This window comes from Cenococcum geophilum (genome assembly GCF_001692895.1).
Source record: "Cenococcum geophilum 1.58 unplaced genomic scaffold K441scaffold_6, whole genome shotgun sequence".
NCBI lineage: Eukaryota > Fungi > Ascomycota > Dothideomycetes > Gloniales > Gloniaceae > Cenococcum > Cenococcum geophilum.
Genome location: NW_027137564.1, coordinates 2,647,485 through 2,665,029, shown reverse-complemented (window position 1 = coordinate 2,665,029; position 17,545 = coordinate 2,647,485). Strand labels below are relative to the sequence as shown.

Below are 17,545 nucleotides of genomic sequence, written 5' to 3'. Positions count from 1 at the left end.
GCTTTATTATATAATCACTACCACAGTTACGGTTTTAATAAGTTAAACAATATGCCACCAAAAGCAGCCACCATAACGCCATTAACGGCGGCAACTACGTCAGGATTAGGTAACGACACCAGTATGGCAGACACTAATTCACAATAACTTATAACAGTAGGACAGTTACAAACGATAGTTAACTAGTTAACGGAAGATAATGTAGCACTTAAAAATAGGATTAATAGGATAGGAGCAGTAAAGGTTAAGTTACCATTAATTAAAAGATTCTTAGGAGAAAGATCGAAGCTTAAAGGATTCCTTATGTAAATATACTTTAAGGTTACACAGAAAGGAGCAAAGCTGGTAATAACTATAGATTAAGTAGCATATGCAGGATTGTTCTTATTAGAAAGAGCACTTAAATAGTTTAAGCCTTACCTAATAGAGATACAAGTAAACGGAATAATAACAACAAACCAGGAAGTACGGTTCATGTTTTTAAGCTAGAATGGATTCGTAAAGCGACTTATACAAATGTTCGGGGACCCGGAAGCGACAACTATAGTAAAAAGAAAGCTTCAGAACCTAATGTAACGGACTTTAGTAATTAAGTACACAACATAATTCCAAACGCTAGCTATACAACTTAAGTGGAATAATAAGGCGCTTATGGCACAGTATAAATAAGGACTTAAGGCTAAAGTCTAGGACGTAATTATTCTAATAGAAGATACGGACACCCTAAGGGAATTAATAAATTAAGCGATTAAGATTAACAATAGGATCTTCTAAAGGGAACAGGCTAAGAGAGGCTAGGATAGAGTTCTATAGTTATATAAGGCGCAGAGTACGCAACAACTAAAGCTAAGTTAGAAACTATGGTATAACGCAGAGCTAATAGACCTAAGCGGTACTAAAGAAGCCTATAAGAGATGGAGTAAGAAACTATAGAAACTTAGAGGTCAAAGATCTAGTAATCACAGGATTAAGGAGCAGAGGCCAAACTAGGGATCTTAACAGCAAAAGACGTTTAGGCGGACTCTATAATAAAGTTAATAGTTTAAAGACGGAGCTTATATAAATTACGGAAAACAGGGTCACTTTATAAGGAATTGTAAAGATGGTTAGAGTCACTATATAATAAAGGGAACTAAACCAGCAGTATATAACACATACGTATAGAGGGATAATAGTATACTGCGAGGAACAAAAGAATGTTTAATTAGAAGTTTTACGTTTTATTATAATAACGCATACCAAATTCATAAAGACGCCAAGTATGGTGTAAGCTATTAGCTACAAGAGCTAGAGTTAAAAGGACTTAGAGGAACTAAAGAGTTAGATAAAGAACAAGATCAACTTTATAAGCTAGATTAAGATATCACAGCAACATACGGACAAGAATTAGTAATAATAATAATAAAGTCGGAGCACTTATTAATTAACAGCGATAAGGATAGTAAAGGAACTAACTAGGGGTATCTAAACCTTAATAGCGTAATAAAAGTAGAGACTAAGACCACTATAGAGCAAGGTTTAATAACGGGCATTATAATACCGTTAGATACGGCATCCATCGCTTTATAAGACGGAAGGAGCAATATCTAAAGACGATTAAGCAAGCAGATAACTGCTAGTGCTAGCTTACCACTTAATAAAGGCAAAAAGCCAAAGGCTTAAGATTTTTAAGACAAGATAAGAGATAACTAAGATTCTTAAGACGAGATAAGGCACACCTAAGGACCTATAACGGACGAAAACTAATAGAGTAGGGCAGCAGCTTAGTTTAGAAACATACAAATAAGCTTAGGATAGAGTTTCCCATAGGTACAAGACTTTTAAGACGAGATAAGTGAGATTTAAGACTCTTAAGACGAGATAAGAACACCCGTAAAGCCTAGTTAGACTAAGGCTAGAGCTAAGCTTAAGTTAGAAGCAAGCTTAGGATTAAGTAATCTAAGGGGTTAAGAATTCGGAGTGCGAATCAGGACACCCACAAGTAAGAGGTAAGGGGCTTCTTTATAGATTAGAGAATCTGTAATACAAACAGCGATCAGCCTAGGAGACAGATATATAGACCTAGAAGACTTACTAGGGGAATACAGTGTTCAGCCTAAAGATCAAAAAGTCGATACTAAGATTAAGAAGCATAAAGACTTTAAAGATCTACTTATAAGACGCAACGTAAAAGAAACCATAAAGGAGTTTAGGGCAAGAATTACCTTATAATAAGAACAGAAACTAGATAAGAGATCTAGTATATTAGGACGTATAAGGGACAGAGCGCCAGTACAAAGAGTTACCAATAGGCCTAGAATAGGCACACTAAGAGCTAAGTAGCTTACCGAACTGAAATAAGAAAAAAATCTAGGAATTCCTACCAGATTTAAAGAACGACACACTAAAGGCTATTACAATGCAGTAATAAGAAGATACTTCCTTACAAACAGACTGTATATACTCTAGCAGCTATACCAAAAGTGGTATAGGCAAAGGCACAATAATAAGTAGGAAGATTTCTATATATAGTTGGATAAAAAAGTTATCCAGGACCACCCAATTATAGAGAAGGCTATAACGCATATTAAAGGAGCCTTAATTATAACATTAAAGGATCTAGAGGAATGTTTAGAGGACTAAAGAAGCGAGAGACGTATCTTAGTACCTGCGAATAAAGTTATAACGTTTAGATTAGTATAATAAAGGTTTAAACTTAGGGATAAAGATAAACTAAGAGTTAACCTAAAGCACCTAGCATACCACACGTTATTATAAATTGCGTACGTAGACGACATATACGAAATACATAAGAATCCAAAAAAAAAGAATTGGAAATACCCTATAAGGATATACTAGATAATAGATAAGCAATAGTATAAAAATGCCAAATATATATATAGATGGCATCCAGCAGAGGACCAAGAGGAAGGAAGTTTAGTACTTTAACCAGAAAGATTCCTTACAGAAGAATGCTTAGATAGACAATAGTAGTAGAAATACCTAGAAAATACGTGTCTATAGTATATTAAAGATAAAAAGCAAACTAGGCATTGGCTAAAGAGCGAGCCAAGTGTACTAGGATTAAGCAGCTAATAGTTAGGAAAAGTAGAGGCCTATAGGACCAGAGGGAGCCAGTAGTAGAGCCTTAGACCCTTAAAGGAATTTAAGGACGACACCTAAATTTATAAGTTAAGTGGCAAGATCAACAGTTCAAGGCATTAATAGATAGTGGAGCAATAAGGAACTATATCTCGCTAATAGCAGTTAAAAAAAATAGGGTTACTACACAGACAGAAGGAATATCCTTACCTATTAGTAACAATTTTAGGAGATCTAATAGCCTATAGAGGAGGCATTATCAATCTTAAAATAGGACCTATTTAGTTAACCATTAAAGGAAGACCAGTTAAGATGTCTTTCGACATATTACCATTAGGGAATAATAAGGCAGTATTAGGAATGCCTTAGTTACAGGAATATAATCTAAAGATCGATTAGATTATAGGTTAGGTCGATATTAGAGACACTTAACGCCATAAAATATAATAACAAGCTAAGTTAGTATAGTACTAAATAGGAGCAACCTATAAAGAAATAGAAAAAGGACTAAGTTATATACTAAAAAGATACTATAAGTATAGCAAGAAACTATAGTTACCGGAAAATAAAAAGCTGTTAAAGTATATAGTATAGGACTATAAGATAGAGTTAGAACTAGAAATAAGTCTAAAGTTCTTTCTAATCTACAAGCTTACTAAAAAAGAAGGTAGAGCGTTAAAAGAGTTTATCTAGGAAAATCTATAAAAGGGATACATTAGACTATCGCAGTTATTAGCGGGTTATTCAGTACTATTCGTACTAAAGAAAAATGGCAAACTAAGGCTGTATATCAACTATAGACAGTTAAACAGCATTACTAGGAAGGATAGATATCCTTTACCCTTAATTAGCGAAATCTAAGACAGAATCGGCAAAGTATAAATCTTTATAAAGATAGATCTAAGATGGGCATACCATTAGATTAGAATTAAGGAAGGCGACAAATGGAAGGCAGCCTTTAGGTTAAAGAAAGGACTATATAAACCATTAGTTATACAATTCGGGCTTATAAACACACTAGCAACGTTCTAAAAGCGTATTAATAACGTATTAGAAGAATATTTAGATGAATTTATTATGGTATACCTTAATAATATTATTATCTACTTAATAAGTAAGGAAGAACACGGAGAATACGTTAAATAGGTCTTAAAGAGACTATAGGAAGAATAGATGCTAGTAGCAATTAAGAAATGCGAGTTCTTCACTAGGAAGACTAATTTTATTAGATTTATTATTAAACCAGGCTAACTTAGCATAGATTTAAAGAAGATTAAGGCTATAGTAAATTAGCAGAAACTAAAAAACGTTACACAGTTAAGATCATTCCTAAGGTTTTGCAATTACTATAGAAGGTTTATAGCGCAGTGGTTAAAAGATATTAAGCCATTTACGCGGTTAATAAAGAAGAACTATAGGTATGGGGAAAGGAGTAAAGAGAACTCTTTAAGAAAGTTAAAGAGTTATTTACCTAGGAGCTAGTTCTTAAGATCTATTAACTAGGACTAGAGACGGTTGTAGAAACGGATGCATTAAACTATATACTAGGAGCATGCTTTATATAAAGACATTAAGATAAATAGCACCTAGTGGCATACTATAGTTAAAAGATAACACTACTAGAGTTAAACTATAACATCTATAACAAGGAGTTATTAGGTATAGTTACAGCATTAAAGAAATAAAGAGCATTCTTACAAGGCATAAAAAAACTATTTATAGTTAAGATGGATTATAAGAACCTAATAGGATTCCTAATAATAAAGAAACTCAACCAAAGACAGGTTAGATGGGTAGAGATGCTTACGGAATACCATTTCAAGATTTAGTATACTAAAGGTACAGATAATACAAGGGTAGATACTCTAAGCCGTAAAGCTAAACTACAAAATAAGGAAAAGCCATTAGGGGCTTTATTGCAAAAAGATATAGATAGATTAATTAGGTACAATTATCTAAAAATTATAGCAACTTAGGAAGATAATAAACTAGAGAAAGTCTACAAGACACCGGAAAGCTTTTAGGGACAAAAAATTCTAGAAGTATAGCTAGAAGATCTATAGACGGATATATACGAAAATTAAGAAGCAAAGTATATCCTAAGAAGCATAGCAGAGTAGTTTATAGAGGACTTCTATAAGGGACTAACTTAAGGACACAATAGAGCCACGGGCTTAGTATTAAGACTCTAGGAGGAGTATATTATTAATGGAATCTAAAAAATAGCTAGAAGGGTTATTAAAGAGTATCTAAATTACTAAAGGAATAAACTAATAAGACATAAGCTATATAGAGGGCTACAACCTATTAAAATACTAGAGAGACTATAGGAGGTTATATTATAGGACTTTATTATTAAGTTACCAAAATCAAAAAATCCTATTACTGGACAAGATTATAACATAATCTTAGTAATAGTAGACAAGCTTATAAAGTGGGGATACTTTATAGCATATACAGAAGAAATCTCAGCAGAAGATGTCGCTAGAATCTATATTAAAGAAGTATTTATAAAATATAGAGCACTAAGCAAAATTATATCGGATAGAGATCCAAGATTCATAGTAGTATTCTAGAAAGTGTTCTTAGCGGAGCAAAGAGTTTAAGTAGTAACTTCTACCGTATATTATCCACAGACAGATGGTTAAACAGAAAGATTAAACTAGACACTAGAGTAGTATTTAAGGCATTATATTAATTATACATAAAACAATTAGGTATTACTGTTACTAGTTATATAGTTTGCATATAATATAACACCTTAAGAAGGAATAGGCATATTACTATTTAAGGCAAATTACGAATATAAGCCAAGAACATCGTTATCACCACGGCAAGCGAAGAAAATAAGTAGTACAGCTAAAGAAAGAATAAAGACGTTAATAAATCTTTATGCAGACCTTATAAAATTAGTAAAGAAAGTATAAGAGAGAATAAAAAAGTATTATAATACTAAGAGATCTAAGGGACCAGATCTTAAGGAGGGAGATAAAGTATAGCTACTATACAAAAATTTCAAGAGTCGACAACTAAGTAAGAAGTTAGACTACGTTAAACTAGGACCTTTTAAAATTAAGCAGAAAATTTCATCAGTCACATTTAAGTTAAATCTACCAGCCAAAATAAAGATCTACCCTATATAGCATATCGCAATACTAGAGCTAGTATATAGGAATATTAAGCCACCGGTCTATAAAGCAGACACGTATAGAGGGCAAAAGGAAGATAAATAGTAAGTTTTAAAGATCGTTAGTTACGAGGATATAGACAATAAAACATAGTATGAAGTAAAGTAGATAGGCTATAATAAGACTACCTAGGAGCTACTAGAAAATCTAAAGAATGCTATAGGAAAGGTATAGGAGTATTAGAAGAAAAAAGGTTAAGTAGCATTAATAAAGAAGGATCGCCAAAGAACGAGTCACCTAAGGGGGACCCAGGAAGAGCGACTGCTAAACTACTCGGAGTTATTTCCTTCTCTATTAGAAAAGAATCCGTTCTTTTATTACCTAGTTCCTATAAACCTTATTTTATAAGTTTCTACTCCTTAGAACAAACCTTCTTATAAACCTTCTTAAGACAAAGCAGATAAGTAGACGCTATAATTTAAGTATCTAAAGCCTTTTATTCCGCGTTATGGGAACGTTCCAACTTAATAAGGGCTTATAACAGTTTACTATCTAGCCGCGTAATAGCAGATTAAACATAAAACCCTAAAACAAATTAATTAGGGAACTAGACGACTATTAAGAGTAATAGGTCGCGTATATTTAGCATTAGAAGTAAAGTAAACATCATAGGACGAATAAACATTCGCTTTAGTACACTCTAAGTAAGAGGACGGTTATCATAAAGATAGGTTCGCCAACGTAATATAAACTAACCCCTCTTTTAAGCAATAAGAACACGGAGATAGTATAATCTTACTAAGAGATAATATTACAGCAATAGTGCGAGCACGACGTTAGGCGTATAAAGAAGAAATTGCTTTAGGTATAATAAGTAATAATATTAACTAAATTAATTAGACGGATATTATACCTCTAGTAAACAACTTAGAGATATTTTAAATCTTTAAGGACGAAGATAAAGAGGAGGGAGATAGTATTACGGACGCTTTAAGTATAATATTATAACTACTTAGAGAAGAATTGGAAGAAGCTAGTTAGTTAATATAGGCACGGTCTAGAATAGAACCAGTGGAACTATATAACGAGGAATAGTAACTAAGGTTATATAATATACTACGTATTAAACAAGAGGAACGAGAGGAACTTACGTACCTCACGTATAAGACGTATATCACATATAAGAAGGATTTTATAGGAGTACGGTTGTGTATTTAAGGACCCTTAATCCCTACCTAGATAGTTTCTTCCTTATAGTGATTTTTAGAATATAATTAGAGTTAATCTGTTGGGCAACCACTCCACTAGTTGTTATTACGTTGTTAACTTACTTGCAATACCTACACACCTAGCCCATTAACAAGTCCACCGTAGTCCCTACTACAAGGCTTCGTTACAATAGATTACTAAAGTTAAGTAGATTAATAGAGATACTAACCCTACGGACGCTATAATAAAGGGTAAGCCCTATACGGCACTATTATAGCTTATTAACACAAATTAAGTTAAATTATAGGCTATAGGGTGGGTTAAGCGAACGGATTTAACTTTAGTTTAGTATTGGCGCTAGTACTAAATAAGCTAATAGCAATTTTCTATCCTAGGGATGGAAAATCCTAATTAGTTGGTAGAAGTTAGGTTTAGCAGAATTTAGCAGAATTTGGTAATATAGCAGAATTTAGCAGAATTCGGTATTATAGCAGAATTTAGCAGAATTCGGTAATATGGCAGAATTTGGCAGAATTTGGTAATATGGCAGAATTTAGCAAAAAGTTGCTATTACGTATACGTTACAAGTAGTCTAGAAGACTTAGGGGTCGTTCGGTTGCAGCTTTAGATTGAATCTGAAGGCTTTAGAACAGAACCGATCTGAAGCTCAAATCTGATTCTGACGCGATCGTTCGGTTGATCTGACGACTTTCTAATCTAAAGCTCCTCCAGATTGGTAAGCGCGTTAAATTTAAAAGCTATACCGTATGTAGTAGTTAAACTAAGGCTCTTGGCGTTAGTTTAATAAGGAGCTTAAAGCTCCTTAGTTTAACTCTAGTTTAATCTGAAGCCTTATACACCCGCTATGGCGACTCCACCTACCCCAATCGCGACGCTGTTTTAGTTGCGCCTATATGTATTTTATGACATCCTTATCTTAACTCTTACAATCACGATAATATTATTTCCGCGTGGCGTTTGTACTCGGAATACTGATATATAGAGAGGCATAAGGTGGACGACGCAGTTGCTCTATAGCCATAAGGCACGACTTCTAAATATTACCGAGGGCGTTAAGGACGTCGAGGGCGTCGATTAAGGAGGAGCCATAGTAAAAAGTCGCGATAGAGGCTGCAGTAGAGGTGCTCACTTAAATCGCTCATTAAGATTAATCGCGTATTGTGCGACGTCAGATTCTAGGCTTCAATCTAGAGGCCTACCGAATAATCGGCTTAATTACAGATTCAACTAAGCCATGGTAGTAGCCGCCACTAATTACAAAACGGTCAACACTAAAAGACGCATTGACACAAGAGATTCTGATCTGGTGTCAGTTCGCAACCAAACGACCCCTTAACTTTAGAGTATAGATTAGCCTTTTTTTTAGAGTTACTCTAGTGTTAGAATATTAATTATGTGACGTAGTTATAGGACTATAAAGCGAGACTAACTGTCTAACCTTTGTAACGGCGCTATCGCACGTTACCTGCCAAATTCTGCCATATTCTGCCGACCTGCGATTGGCCCGCCTAAAGCTAGCGCCTTGGCGGCTCACCCTACATATTTGTTTACATCGGTCCTGGCGACCCCTTTTCCTTCTCTTTAGCTTAGTATCTTCGTAATACAGCATTCTACAAGCTTCGGTTCAGAGGCATTTGTACGAGCCGTAACAACCTTAGAGCAACCCCTTTCTTCTAGATAATAATTAACTACCAACTTTAATACCGCATACGTACCACTACAAGTGATATTCGTGCACGTTGATAAAGAGAGTTATACCGACACGTACCCAGACCTAGAGAAACAGCAGAAGTTCCATATCTTCTACGTCCTAGGCTATAATTTTATATAGGCAATTAAGTATAACGTAGGTAACTCTAATAGCAAGATAAACTTAGAGACGTATATCTCTAAGATTCTTCCTAAGTTGCAGAAGGAGATCCTAAGAAGAGAGCTTATCCTATAGCAGGACCGAGACTCTACTTACGTCTCTAGAAAGGTGCTTAATTAGATAGATAAACACGGCATGGATTATATTAAAGGGCCTCTAACCTTACTAGATTTCTCTATAATAGAGACTTAGGTAAAGCCATTAAAGGAGAAGTTCTATTAAAAAAGAGTTGCAACTGGGTAAGCTGGCGTTAAAAGGTTCTATTAGGTATAGCGTAAATTAAAGCCTAAGAAAATTAATAAAACAATTAACAGCTATCCAGTAAGGCTATATAAGTGTATAGAGCGTACAGAAGGCCGTACGACAAAATATTAGATGTAAATAAATAATTAAAATATCCTATTTGGCTGTAAAATAGGTGGTGTTAAAATACGCCAAGTATTTGCTTATGATGATGATGAAGTTTATTCCGCCCGGAGGCACTAAGCCTAGAGGGCACTAGTACTATATTACATAACTTCGCTTCTTTTAGTCTTGCCATATTCTCGCATAAGCCCATACATATGCCTTATTTAGTACTCCCTAGTACTATTTATGCCTTATTCTACGAGATCTCGTGGGTAGTTAGTAGCAGGTACTCCTGGGGGGCCGTTCCTCCAAGTGTTTAGTGTCCTATCTTCGGCGACTAAAGCGAGATCTGCTGGTAGCACGAGGGTGCGTGGGTTAGTTACAGTGTAGGGGTGTAATGTCGCTTAGACCACGTCCACTTATAAACGCTGGTAGTATATATAATAGGAACTGTGCAATCGACTGAGCTGCTGGTAGTGGTAGTGGTAGTTGTGGTTGTAGTTGTGGTTGTAGCTGTTGGAATTGGAATTGGAACGGAGACGGTTTACCCCGAAATCGTGCCATAAGGTATTTGCTTACATCCGGAGAATTCGCTACCTTGAGAGACAATGTGCACGTGTTCTGAGGTCGGAATTTCCAAGGCCGCCAACCCGCTCACGCTAACGTAATCCTAAACGGGATTTATATCGCGAGCTCGCCTATGAAATTGCACAGCCTTTGATCAACGCACAAGAGTTGCCTGGACCCTGATTTTTATAGTTTCCGATCGCCAACCCCGTGGTAGCGCTTAAACGCGCTAGTCCAAATACGGCCTTATACAACGACCTTGGAGTGTCGCTCCTGCTATCTATGCTGAGACTTTGAAGAGCTGGAAAGATTGAGAAAGCGAATCTCCTTGCTAGAAAAATGTGGAATACGACGTGTGGCTCATAAGGCTGTTCTACATATCAAGGCAGTCTCGTGGTATATAGCTCAATTGGGCATCCGAGATACTTGGTTGAGAGGGTATATAGAGGGCAGCCCGCACCCATGGAATGTTCACTAACATCATACTTTGCATCGAACTCCTTTTCTTACTATCACAACATCTATCTCAAAATTGGCCCAATCAAATACACCTCCACATCTTAGCCGTAGAGTAGTATAACTACAATGTCTTTCAATCTTCCCGACCACGTTGAACTTCCCACCTCACCGGCCCGCCACAATCTTGCAATTGCGGAAATCGCCATCTTTGGTGCCATCCTACCATTTCAATTTTTTATCAAGCTCATGCAAGAATGGCAACACTGGAATATACATCACAAGCACCGTAGACATCCCATCCGCTGCCTTTTTAAAGCCTGGTTTAGCATACTTGTGATACTTTGCCAAAGTAAGTTTTCCTGTCAACATGCCATCCAGATAATCAATGATAACGTAAATCGTGTCCATACAGTTCGTATCATTGGCTTTGCCCTTTACATCTCCACAAAGGACCCCGCCAAAAGCGTCGTGGTTGCGGAAGTCATCCTTCAGAGTGTCGGTACGTCGCCTCTGCTTTGGGAATTGAGTTTGGTCTTGCTACGCTGGTACGTCTTTTTTCAATCCGCCGCTTAATCTTCTTGCTGCTCTCTTCGTCCACGGTTGCTAACAGCATTTCTCACAATAGCGGACACGCTGGAGACGAGTACGACAAGAATACGGCTTACCCAAAGCTCCTGGAAACGTGTCTGAGGCTCACACGATTGCCTATAATAGCGGCTGCTGTTCTGTTCGTCGTCGCAGGCTGCATCCTGAACACCACACTTCTTAAAGTCGGAGGCCTAGTGCTGCTTGCGACCTTCGTCTACGTTAGCAGCATCTCAATCTTTATTTTCGCCACCAGTTATAAAAAATTGCTTCATGCATCTGGGCAACTGGGTTTGCGGTTGACAGTCGCAACGCTTCCGTTCTACATCGTAAGGGTGGTATACCTTGTGTTGGTTGAATTCGGATCGATAAAATTCAGTCCTGTACTGGGAGACTGGCGTTTCCTTGCTGGAATGGGGTTGGCTATGGAGGTGCTGATCTTACTTCTGTTGATGGCTGCGGGAATTGTGGTTGAACCTTTGGAGTTTGGCTCTCGGAGGTTTCTAAGACTGCCGATAGCGAGACGAGATGATTCTGCAGAGGTGCGTTTGGATCACTCCATGTCTGTTGGACATGTTGTGGATGAGAGTGTGGATAAGAACTCTGCTCGAACATAAGGTTTATAAGGTATGTGAAGAGATTTCGAGAGGGAAATTTAGACTGTATTCGAGATATTTCAATGTAATCAGCCAATCCAGTGACTTGATGTCCAGGAAAATCTGGGTGATACATCTTGGGTTTGCTAGCCTCGATTATGTCGGATAATGTTGCGGGTCTACTGCTCCAAAGATTTTATTAAAACGTCCCAACCAGTTCTTGATCCAGAGTTTTGTCTCAGCAGGTGCTACTTCGTAGGCAACTCGAAGAGCAAATCCTACTCTATAGGGACCCAGCATTCCTGTCCCATCTATGTATTCCATAGACTTGCAGATGTTATCCATGAGAATCGACGTCTTCACGGTATAATCTACATCGTAGTGGCAGAATCTGAGGATCTCATGAAGAATAATAACGGTGGCGTAGTAGCCACAAAATACTGTTGCAATTGTAGGGTCGGAATAACGATAGACCACAGGATACAAGTGATCATCCAATGAGGATAGGACTTCTTCAGGAGGATCGACAATAGCTGTGAATTTCTCATACCAATTGAGAAGGCGACAGTGGAGGCTAAGGGTGCGATTTACGAGAGACAGCACCTCCATTGGGTTGACTAAGCCAGCAGAATATGCCTCTCTTGCCGCGTATGCTTCTTTAACTAGTCTTGGAAACATAGTTTGGTATTTGGAAAACTCTTCTATCAGGAGGCAAAGCTGAGAAGGGGCACGCTGATTGACAGTATCTGCGGTGATAGAGTGCCATTCCTCTGCCTCTAGGAAGCAATCCTTGCCTGAGAACAAGGCTTCCATAATCTATAGGCAAGTCAGGCTACATTAAAAGATTAAAGCGCTAGCGACCGTGAAGCGTTTAGGACGGCCAATTTGGGGGAGGCTAAAGTAATGGGGGTGGCAGTCCGAATCAAATCATGTAACGTACTAATATGCTTCTGATAAATATAAGCATAGTGTTATCAAACTCATTCCGGTGCCGCTCGGGGCCTCGGAGCCTAATCAGTCGGGCAATCCCATCTGCGTGTTTCATCCAGGCGTCATGCTTGGTAGGCGCGAAGAGCTATCACGAAAAAAATCAGCACCAATGTAATTGTCCAATGTAATCATGTAGACATTGCCTACCTCGTAGAGGCACAAAAGCGTTGCGGCTGAGAGCGTTTCTGATGATGTCACGTCTGGAAAACTGTTCAGAGTCCTTTGGAGACCTGATAGAGCTTCGCCATAGGCGGATCGGCCATAGCGAACCATTTGCTCATTGCCGGACAGTTTTCCAAAGTAATGAGTTGTAAAACAGCGAATCGCCTTATTCAGAGTATTACTCGTTCCTAAACGAGTTGTAATACAGGATAGCCAGCGACGCATAAACAAAACATCAGTTATGGCTGAGTTGGACCATGATATATCTTCTATGAGAAAAGATAGATACTGGACCGGGTAGAGGTTAGGTGAAGATATGGTGACTGGGATAGTAGTTTCTGGTTTTGTTCCGTGCAGGGCCAATGCTTCCTTTGGAGAGCCGGAAGGGCCATCGTTTGAGATGGTCGAAGATGACTTCGTCTTGCTATCTTTACCTTGAGATATCCTAGCAAGTCGATTCTGCGGTCGAGAGCGGCGGTTCTTCCCTGCCACGAACTTGAGATCTTTCTCATATCCAGGGCATTCGGCACCATATTTTTGACATCGTGAGCACGCGGGGCGGGTCTCATCACACTAATAGCACCGGCTGTTAGAGTGCCTAAATCGCGAGAACACGCTTTGGAGTAACAGACCTTGACTCGACGTTTAATACAAAAGCTACATCCACTACTTCGAGGAACGCCAACCATGTTTAGATATCCCAGTTGCGAAGAACATTCCTGTTTGGATGATTTCGTACAGTGATGAATATCTTCGCAAGAATATTCGGGGTTCTTTGATGTTGAAAACGTCGATCTGCAGATCGACATCTGGATACGATGCAATCACGTGCTAGCCACTTTCCAGCCCGACTTCGTGTTTCGGATCAGAATACGACGCAGCCAACCTAAACCAACAACTACGCGTATATTATAACGAGACCGACAGATGACAGGCAGTGCGGGTGGAATAGCTTTAGTGATTCTTCAAGTCAAATACCTTCAGATTCACCTCGCAGTCACTTCAATATGCCCTTCAGCCATCCCATCAACCTCCCCGGCCCAATCCTGCTCCAGTCCGTAGGATTAGGGTTGTTAGCTGGTGTGGGTTGGGTGGAATGGAATGAAGACGCTCTATATGCACCTTATGATACACCCGTGATTTACATGTCCGCCCTGCTGCTGGTCTTACGGCAGGCTGGCAACCCTCACCTCTTTCTATCCAGCTCATCCCGGAGCAGCTATGCTAAGCCTGGCTCTTTGCCTCTTTTTCACATTTCTTCTTCTAGCTCATGCCAACACCAAACCCAATCGCTACCCTAATGAGTCAAACTCCACCTTCCCTTCAGCGTCCTCCTCTTCAGCACCTTCCTCCCTGTCCTACTCTTCAACCTCGCCAAAAACCCATGCCTCCGCTTCCGGACCCTATGACTTGGATCGAACGTATTCCGCGGCCCGTTCCGCACCTGCATTCCCAACACCGCCGGATGCGATGATATCTTCGGGACCAGGTCCAACAGTGTGCCGTCTGCTGCAGTCGGGAGAGTGGAAGATGCCGTGGATGGGGATGCAGACGGCGAGACGGCGAATGAGGGTGGGAGGAATTGCGGGCGGCGGGGAGAGAGAAGGGAGAGGGCGCGCATGGATGTGAGTCTGATAGTAGTTATATTAGCCACACGCTCGTGAAGGGGATCAAGAACGAATAGAACGTACGTCTGCGGCGACGAGACCCGGTGAGCAGACGGCCTTAGGAGGGCAGATGTGCTTTGTGCGGCTGGGAGGGACCGCGCAAGCACGCGTACGCAGCGGAGAGACTGCATTGTGGCAGATGCAGCACTCGTCCAACGAATTGGTCTGGCGAACAAAGGGTAGTGGACGTCTTTGGCCTTGACACCAAAATCCGGGCTGCAGTCGCGGAAAAGGCCCGTGCGCAAAAGTTCGAATTCGCCGAAAATTTCCAGCGAGTTTCGTCCTGCTGTATTGAATAGACACATACATACATGTATACATATATGCCAACCTTCCATCACAACTAATTCCCAGCAAGCCAATCGCAGGATGACGCCGCAGATATCCTACCCGCCTTACCGCGCCCATTCTTCCCACCAGCTGTCCATCGAGGCCGCGCAGTCCCTGCTCAGCACTTACCTTACCGAAAGCGAATCCTCTCCGCACCTGCACCCCGACGCTCTGCTCAGCACGGCTGGCGTGCAGTTCTCCACGCACGGCGGGCCGATGGGTGGGCTCGTGCTGCACAATTTGCGCCGCGTGGAGGCTGGTTTGAGGGGAGAGAGGCTGGCACCGGATCCAGAGCCTGAGAGCGACGATAGGGTGCTTGATAGCTTGATTGAGGAATCAGGGGCGAAGCTGCAGGGCAAGAGCTGGAAGCGGAAGCTGAACGATGTGGAAGAGGGCTGGCAGGATTTGGAGGAGTTCCAGCGGGAGCAGGGCGGAGTCGAGGTTGGGGAAATTGGGGATAGGTCAAATTTCGTGGAAGATGGGGGCGCGGAGTCGCCTGTGCTGGCGACAGGTAGTGCGGGAAAGAAGGTGGATAAAGAGGCGAGGAAGAAGGCGAAGAAGGAGAGGGAACAGGAGAAGAAGAGAAAGAGGGCAGAGGAGAAGCAGAGGAAAGCTGCCGCATGAGAGTAAAACATTCTTGATCCTTTTCAGAGGAAAGTCTCTTCTGAGCAGGAAACAATATCACCACCGACCAATCCTGGGCACGTTTACTCGAAGCGTTCAGGTCGATCACTCAATTCACGGTTTCTGGTGGCATATCCACCTTTTATTTGATGACCTCCCGGTATTCAACCTTCGAACCAATATACAACAAATCGTCTCGGCTCAAAGCTCTCTATCAGCCGCCATCAGGGGTTTCTCGTTGTCCAACGACTTGTCTGCTGCCTTCTCACTATCGCCAGTCTTACCCTTCACCTTCTGATCAGCGCTCCAGCTCATTGCCTTCAATCTTTCGGTCAAAATCGGATGTGAATAGTGGAAGCTTGAGTATAACCAATCGGCATCCATGCTTGACAAGTTCTGGATTTGAAGCTTGATCAAGGAGGAACCTAGTTCTGCGGTATAACCAAGCTTGACGGCGAAGGCGTCTGTAAGTCGAGTTAGTATCGTTCGGACGGAAAGCTGCTGGAACGGGGAAACATACCTGCTTCGTACTCCATGCTGCGGGTCAAGATATTCATCAACAGCTTGAGTATCTCGTCCGTAGGAGCAAGAATGTTGTTGAAGAGGAGGAATCCGATCAGGACTGGACGCTCGTTGTGGAATCCAAACGATTCATATAGGGAATTGTTGTTGATAAAGACAGAGAAGAGTGCGAAAATGTAGAATAGATGCACTTGACTAATTGCAAGAAGTTTTGTTGTGTGTCCCATTTTCCAATGGCCCAATTCATGTGCGAGGACAGCCTCAACTTCTTTATCAGAACTCTTGTCTAGGAGCGTATCGTAGATGACAATCTTCTTCTTCCACGGTAGTCCGGTGAAGTAGGCATTGCTGTGGGAACTGCGCTTGCTTCCATCGATGACTTGCAGTTCGGTAAGTGGAAACTTAAGGTTGGAAGCGAGTGCCTCTACAGATTCTTTTAAGGGACCAGGCTTGAGTGGGGTGAGTTTGTTGAAGAGGGGTACGATGAGAATCGGGTAGATTGTAATCGCTGAAACCTGAACGACTAGCATGAACAGCCAGAGGTAGTAGAAGAAGTTCTGTCCGGTCCTCTTGGCGATTGACAAGAATGCACTTCCAATAGGCACACCAAAAGCAATTGTAAGTGCCTGGCTCTTGAGCATATCCATTATCCAAAGCTTGACGGTCATCTTGTTGAATCCAAATTTCTCCTCTAATACAAAGCTGTGGTAATAGCTGAAGGGCAGACCAAGGATAAGATCTATGAAGCTGAAGACGAAGACGAAGACCAGCGATTGTGTAATTTCTCCAGAGAAGCGCGCGGGCGCAAAGCGAGCGAGTAGCAAGCCGGTGAAGGCCCATAGTCTAGGGTATGCATCAAGGTATAGTATAGCGTAGCTCTTTACTTCGTTAAAGATGCTCGAGAAGAAACCAAATTTAGCCTTAGCGCGGCCATATTCCTGAGTACGTGTTAGCAACGGACGCGAGCACGATGCTAGGCCGCGGCAACGAACCTGGCTCTTGTCGAAGGTAGCCTTATCTACTTGATTTTCAAGCGCCTTAGGAACGGATGTCTTAGAAAGGACTCTATATTGTCGGAACAGCAGCCAGTTTCCAAGAGCGAAGTCTGCGAGGGAGAAGCCTATTACGAGCTTCTTCCATGGGAAGAGGGGGCGGTCCAGCAAGCGCGCCAAACGCTATGAATATTTTAGTTGTGCTCAAAAAATAGTCAATCAAAAGGAAGCGAACCTGGAGAAACGCCTGTATCATTTTTTCATGTGAGGGAGTGTGAGATGTGTGAGAAGCATTCGTCAGACTTGGACCCTAAGGACAGCGAAGGCTTCACAAGGCCGCGCTTAATCGACGTAGGTAAGCATGTATTATATTTTAAGCCTAATGTACAGCACG

General features: G+C 40.6%; 5 protein-coding genes across 5 annotated transcripts; 2 read left to right on the top strand and 3 right to left on the bottom strand.

Moving 5' to 3' along the window:
* Positions 1-10,809: 10,809 nt before the first annotated feature.
* K441DRAFT_603820 (uncharacterized protein) lies at positions 10,810-11,970 on the top strand (the record flags this gene model as incomplete). Its single annotated transcript, XM_067645320.1, has 3 exons — positions 10,810-11,032; positions 11,096-11,228; positions 11,309-11,970. The coding sequence occupies 3 exons, from the start codon at positions 10,810-10,812 to the stop codon at positions 11,883-11,885; spliced, it is 933 nt and encodes a 310-aa protein (XP_067508215.1). The 3' UTR covers positions 11,886-11,970.
* A 50-nt stretch (positions 11,971-12,020) lies between these two features.
* On the bottom strand, positions 12,021-13,705 carry K441DRAFT_542714 (C6 zinc finger domain protein; the record flags this gene model as incomplete). The annotated part of the gene is made up of 4 exons (XM_067642705.1): positions 12,021-12,680; positions 12,805-12,939; positions 13,002-13,589; positions 13,649-13,705. The coding sequence occupies 4 exons, from the start codon at positions 13,703-13,705 to the stop codon at positions 12,021-12,023; spliced, it is 1,440 nt and encodes a 479-aa protein (XP_067508214.1).
* Positions 13,706-14,313: 608 nt separating this feature from the next.
* Positions 14,314-14,814, bottom strand: K441DRAFT_674264 (mitochondrial 54S ribosomal protein bL34m; the record flags this gene model as incomplete). The annotated part of the gene is made up of 2 exons (XM_067650734.1): positions 14,314-14,647; positions 14,708-14,814. The coding sequence occupies 2 exons, from the start codon at positions 14,812-14,814 to the stop codon at positions 14,314-14,316; spliced, it is 441 nt and encodes a 146-aa protein (XP_067508213.1).
* Positions 14,815-14,989: 175 nt separating this feature from the next.
* K441DRAFT_654000 (uncharacterized protein) lies at positions 14,990-16,079 on the top strand. Its single transcript, XM_067647627.1, has one exon. It carries the CDS (start codon positions 15,053-15,055, stop codon positions 15,635-15,637), a length of 585 nt encoding a protein of 194 aa, XP_067508212.1. The 5' UTR covers positions 14,990-15,052; the 3' UTR covers positions 15,638-16,079.
* On the bottom strand, positions 15,839-17,407 carry K441DRAFT_674262 (CaaX prenyl protease; the record flags this gene model as incomplete). The annotated part of the gene is made up of 4 exons (XM_067650733.1): positions 15,839-16,101; positions 16,158-17,097; positions 17,152-17,334; positions 17,387-17,407. The coding sequence occupies 4 exons, from the start codon at positions 17,405-17,407 to the stop codon at positions 15,839-15,841; spliced, it is 1,407 nt and encodes a 468-aa protein (XP_067508211.1).
* Between the last annotated feature and the right edge of the window lie 138 nt (positions 17,408-17,545).

What these genes read in the sequence shown, in the direction of transcription:
- K441DRAFT_654000 (XM_067647627.1), top strand. Translation starts at nt 15,053, where the DNA reads ATGACGCCGCAGATATCCTACCCGCCTTACCGCGCCCATTCTTCCCAC.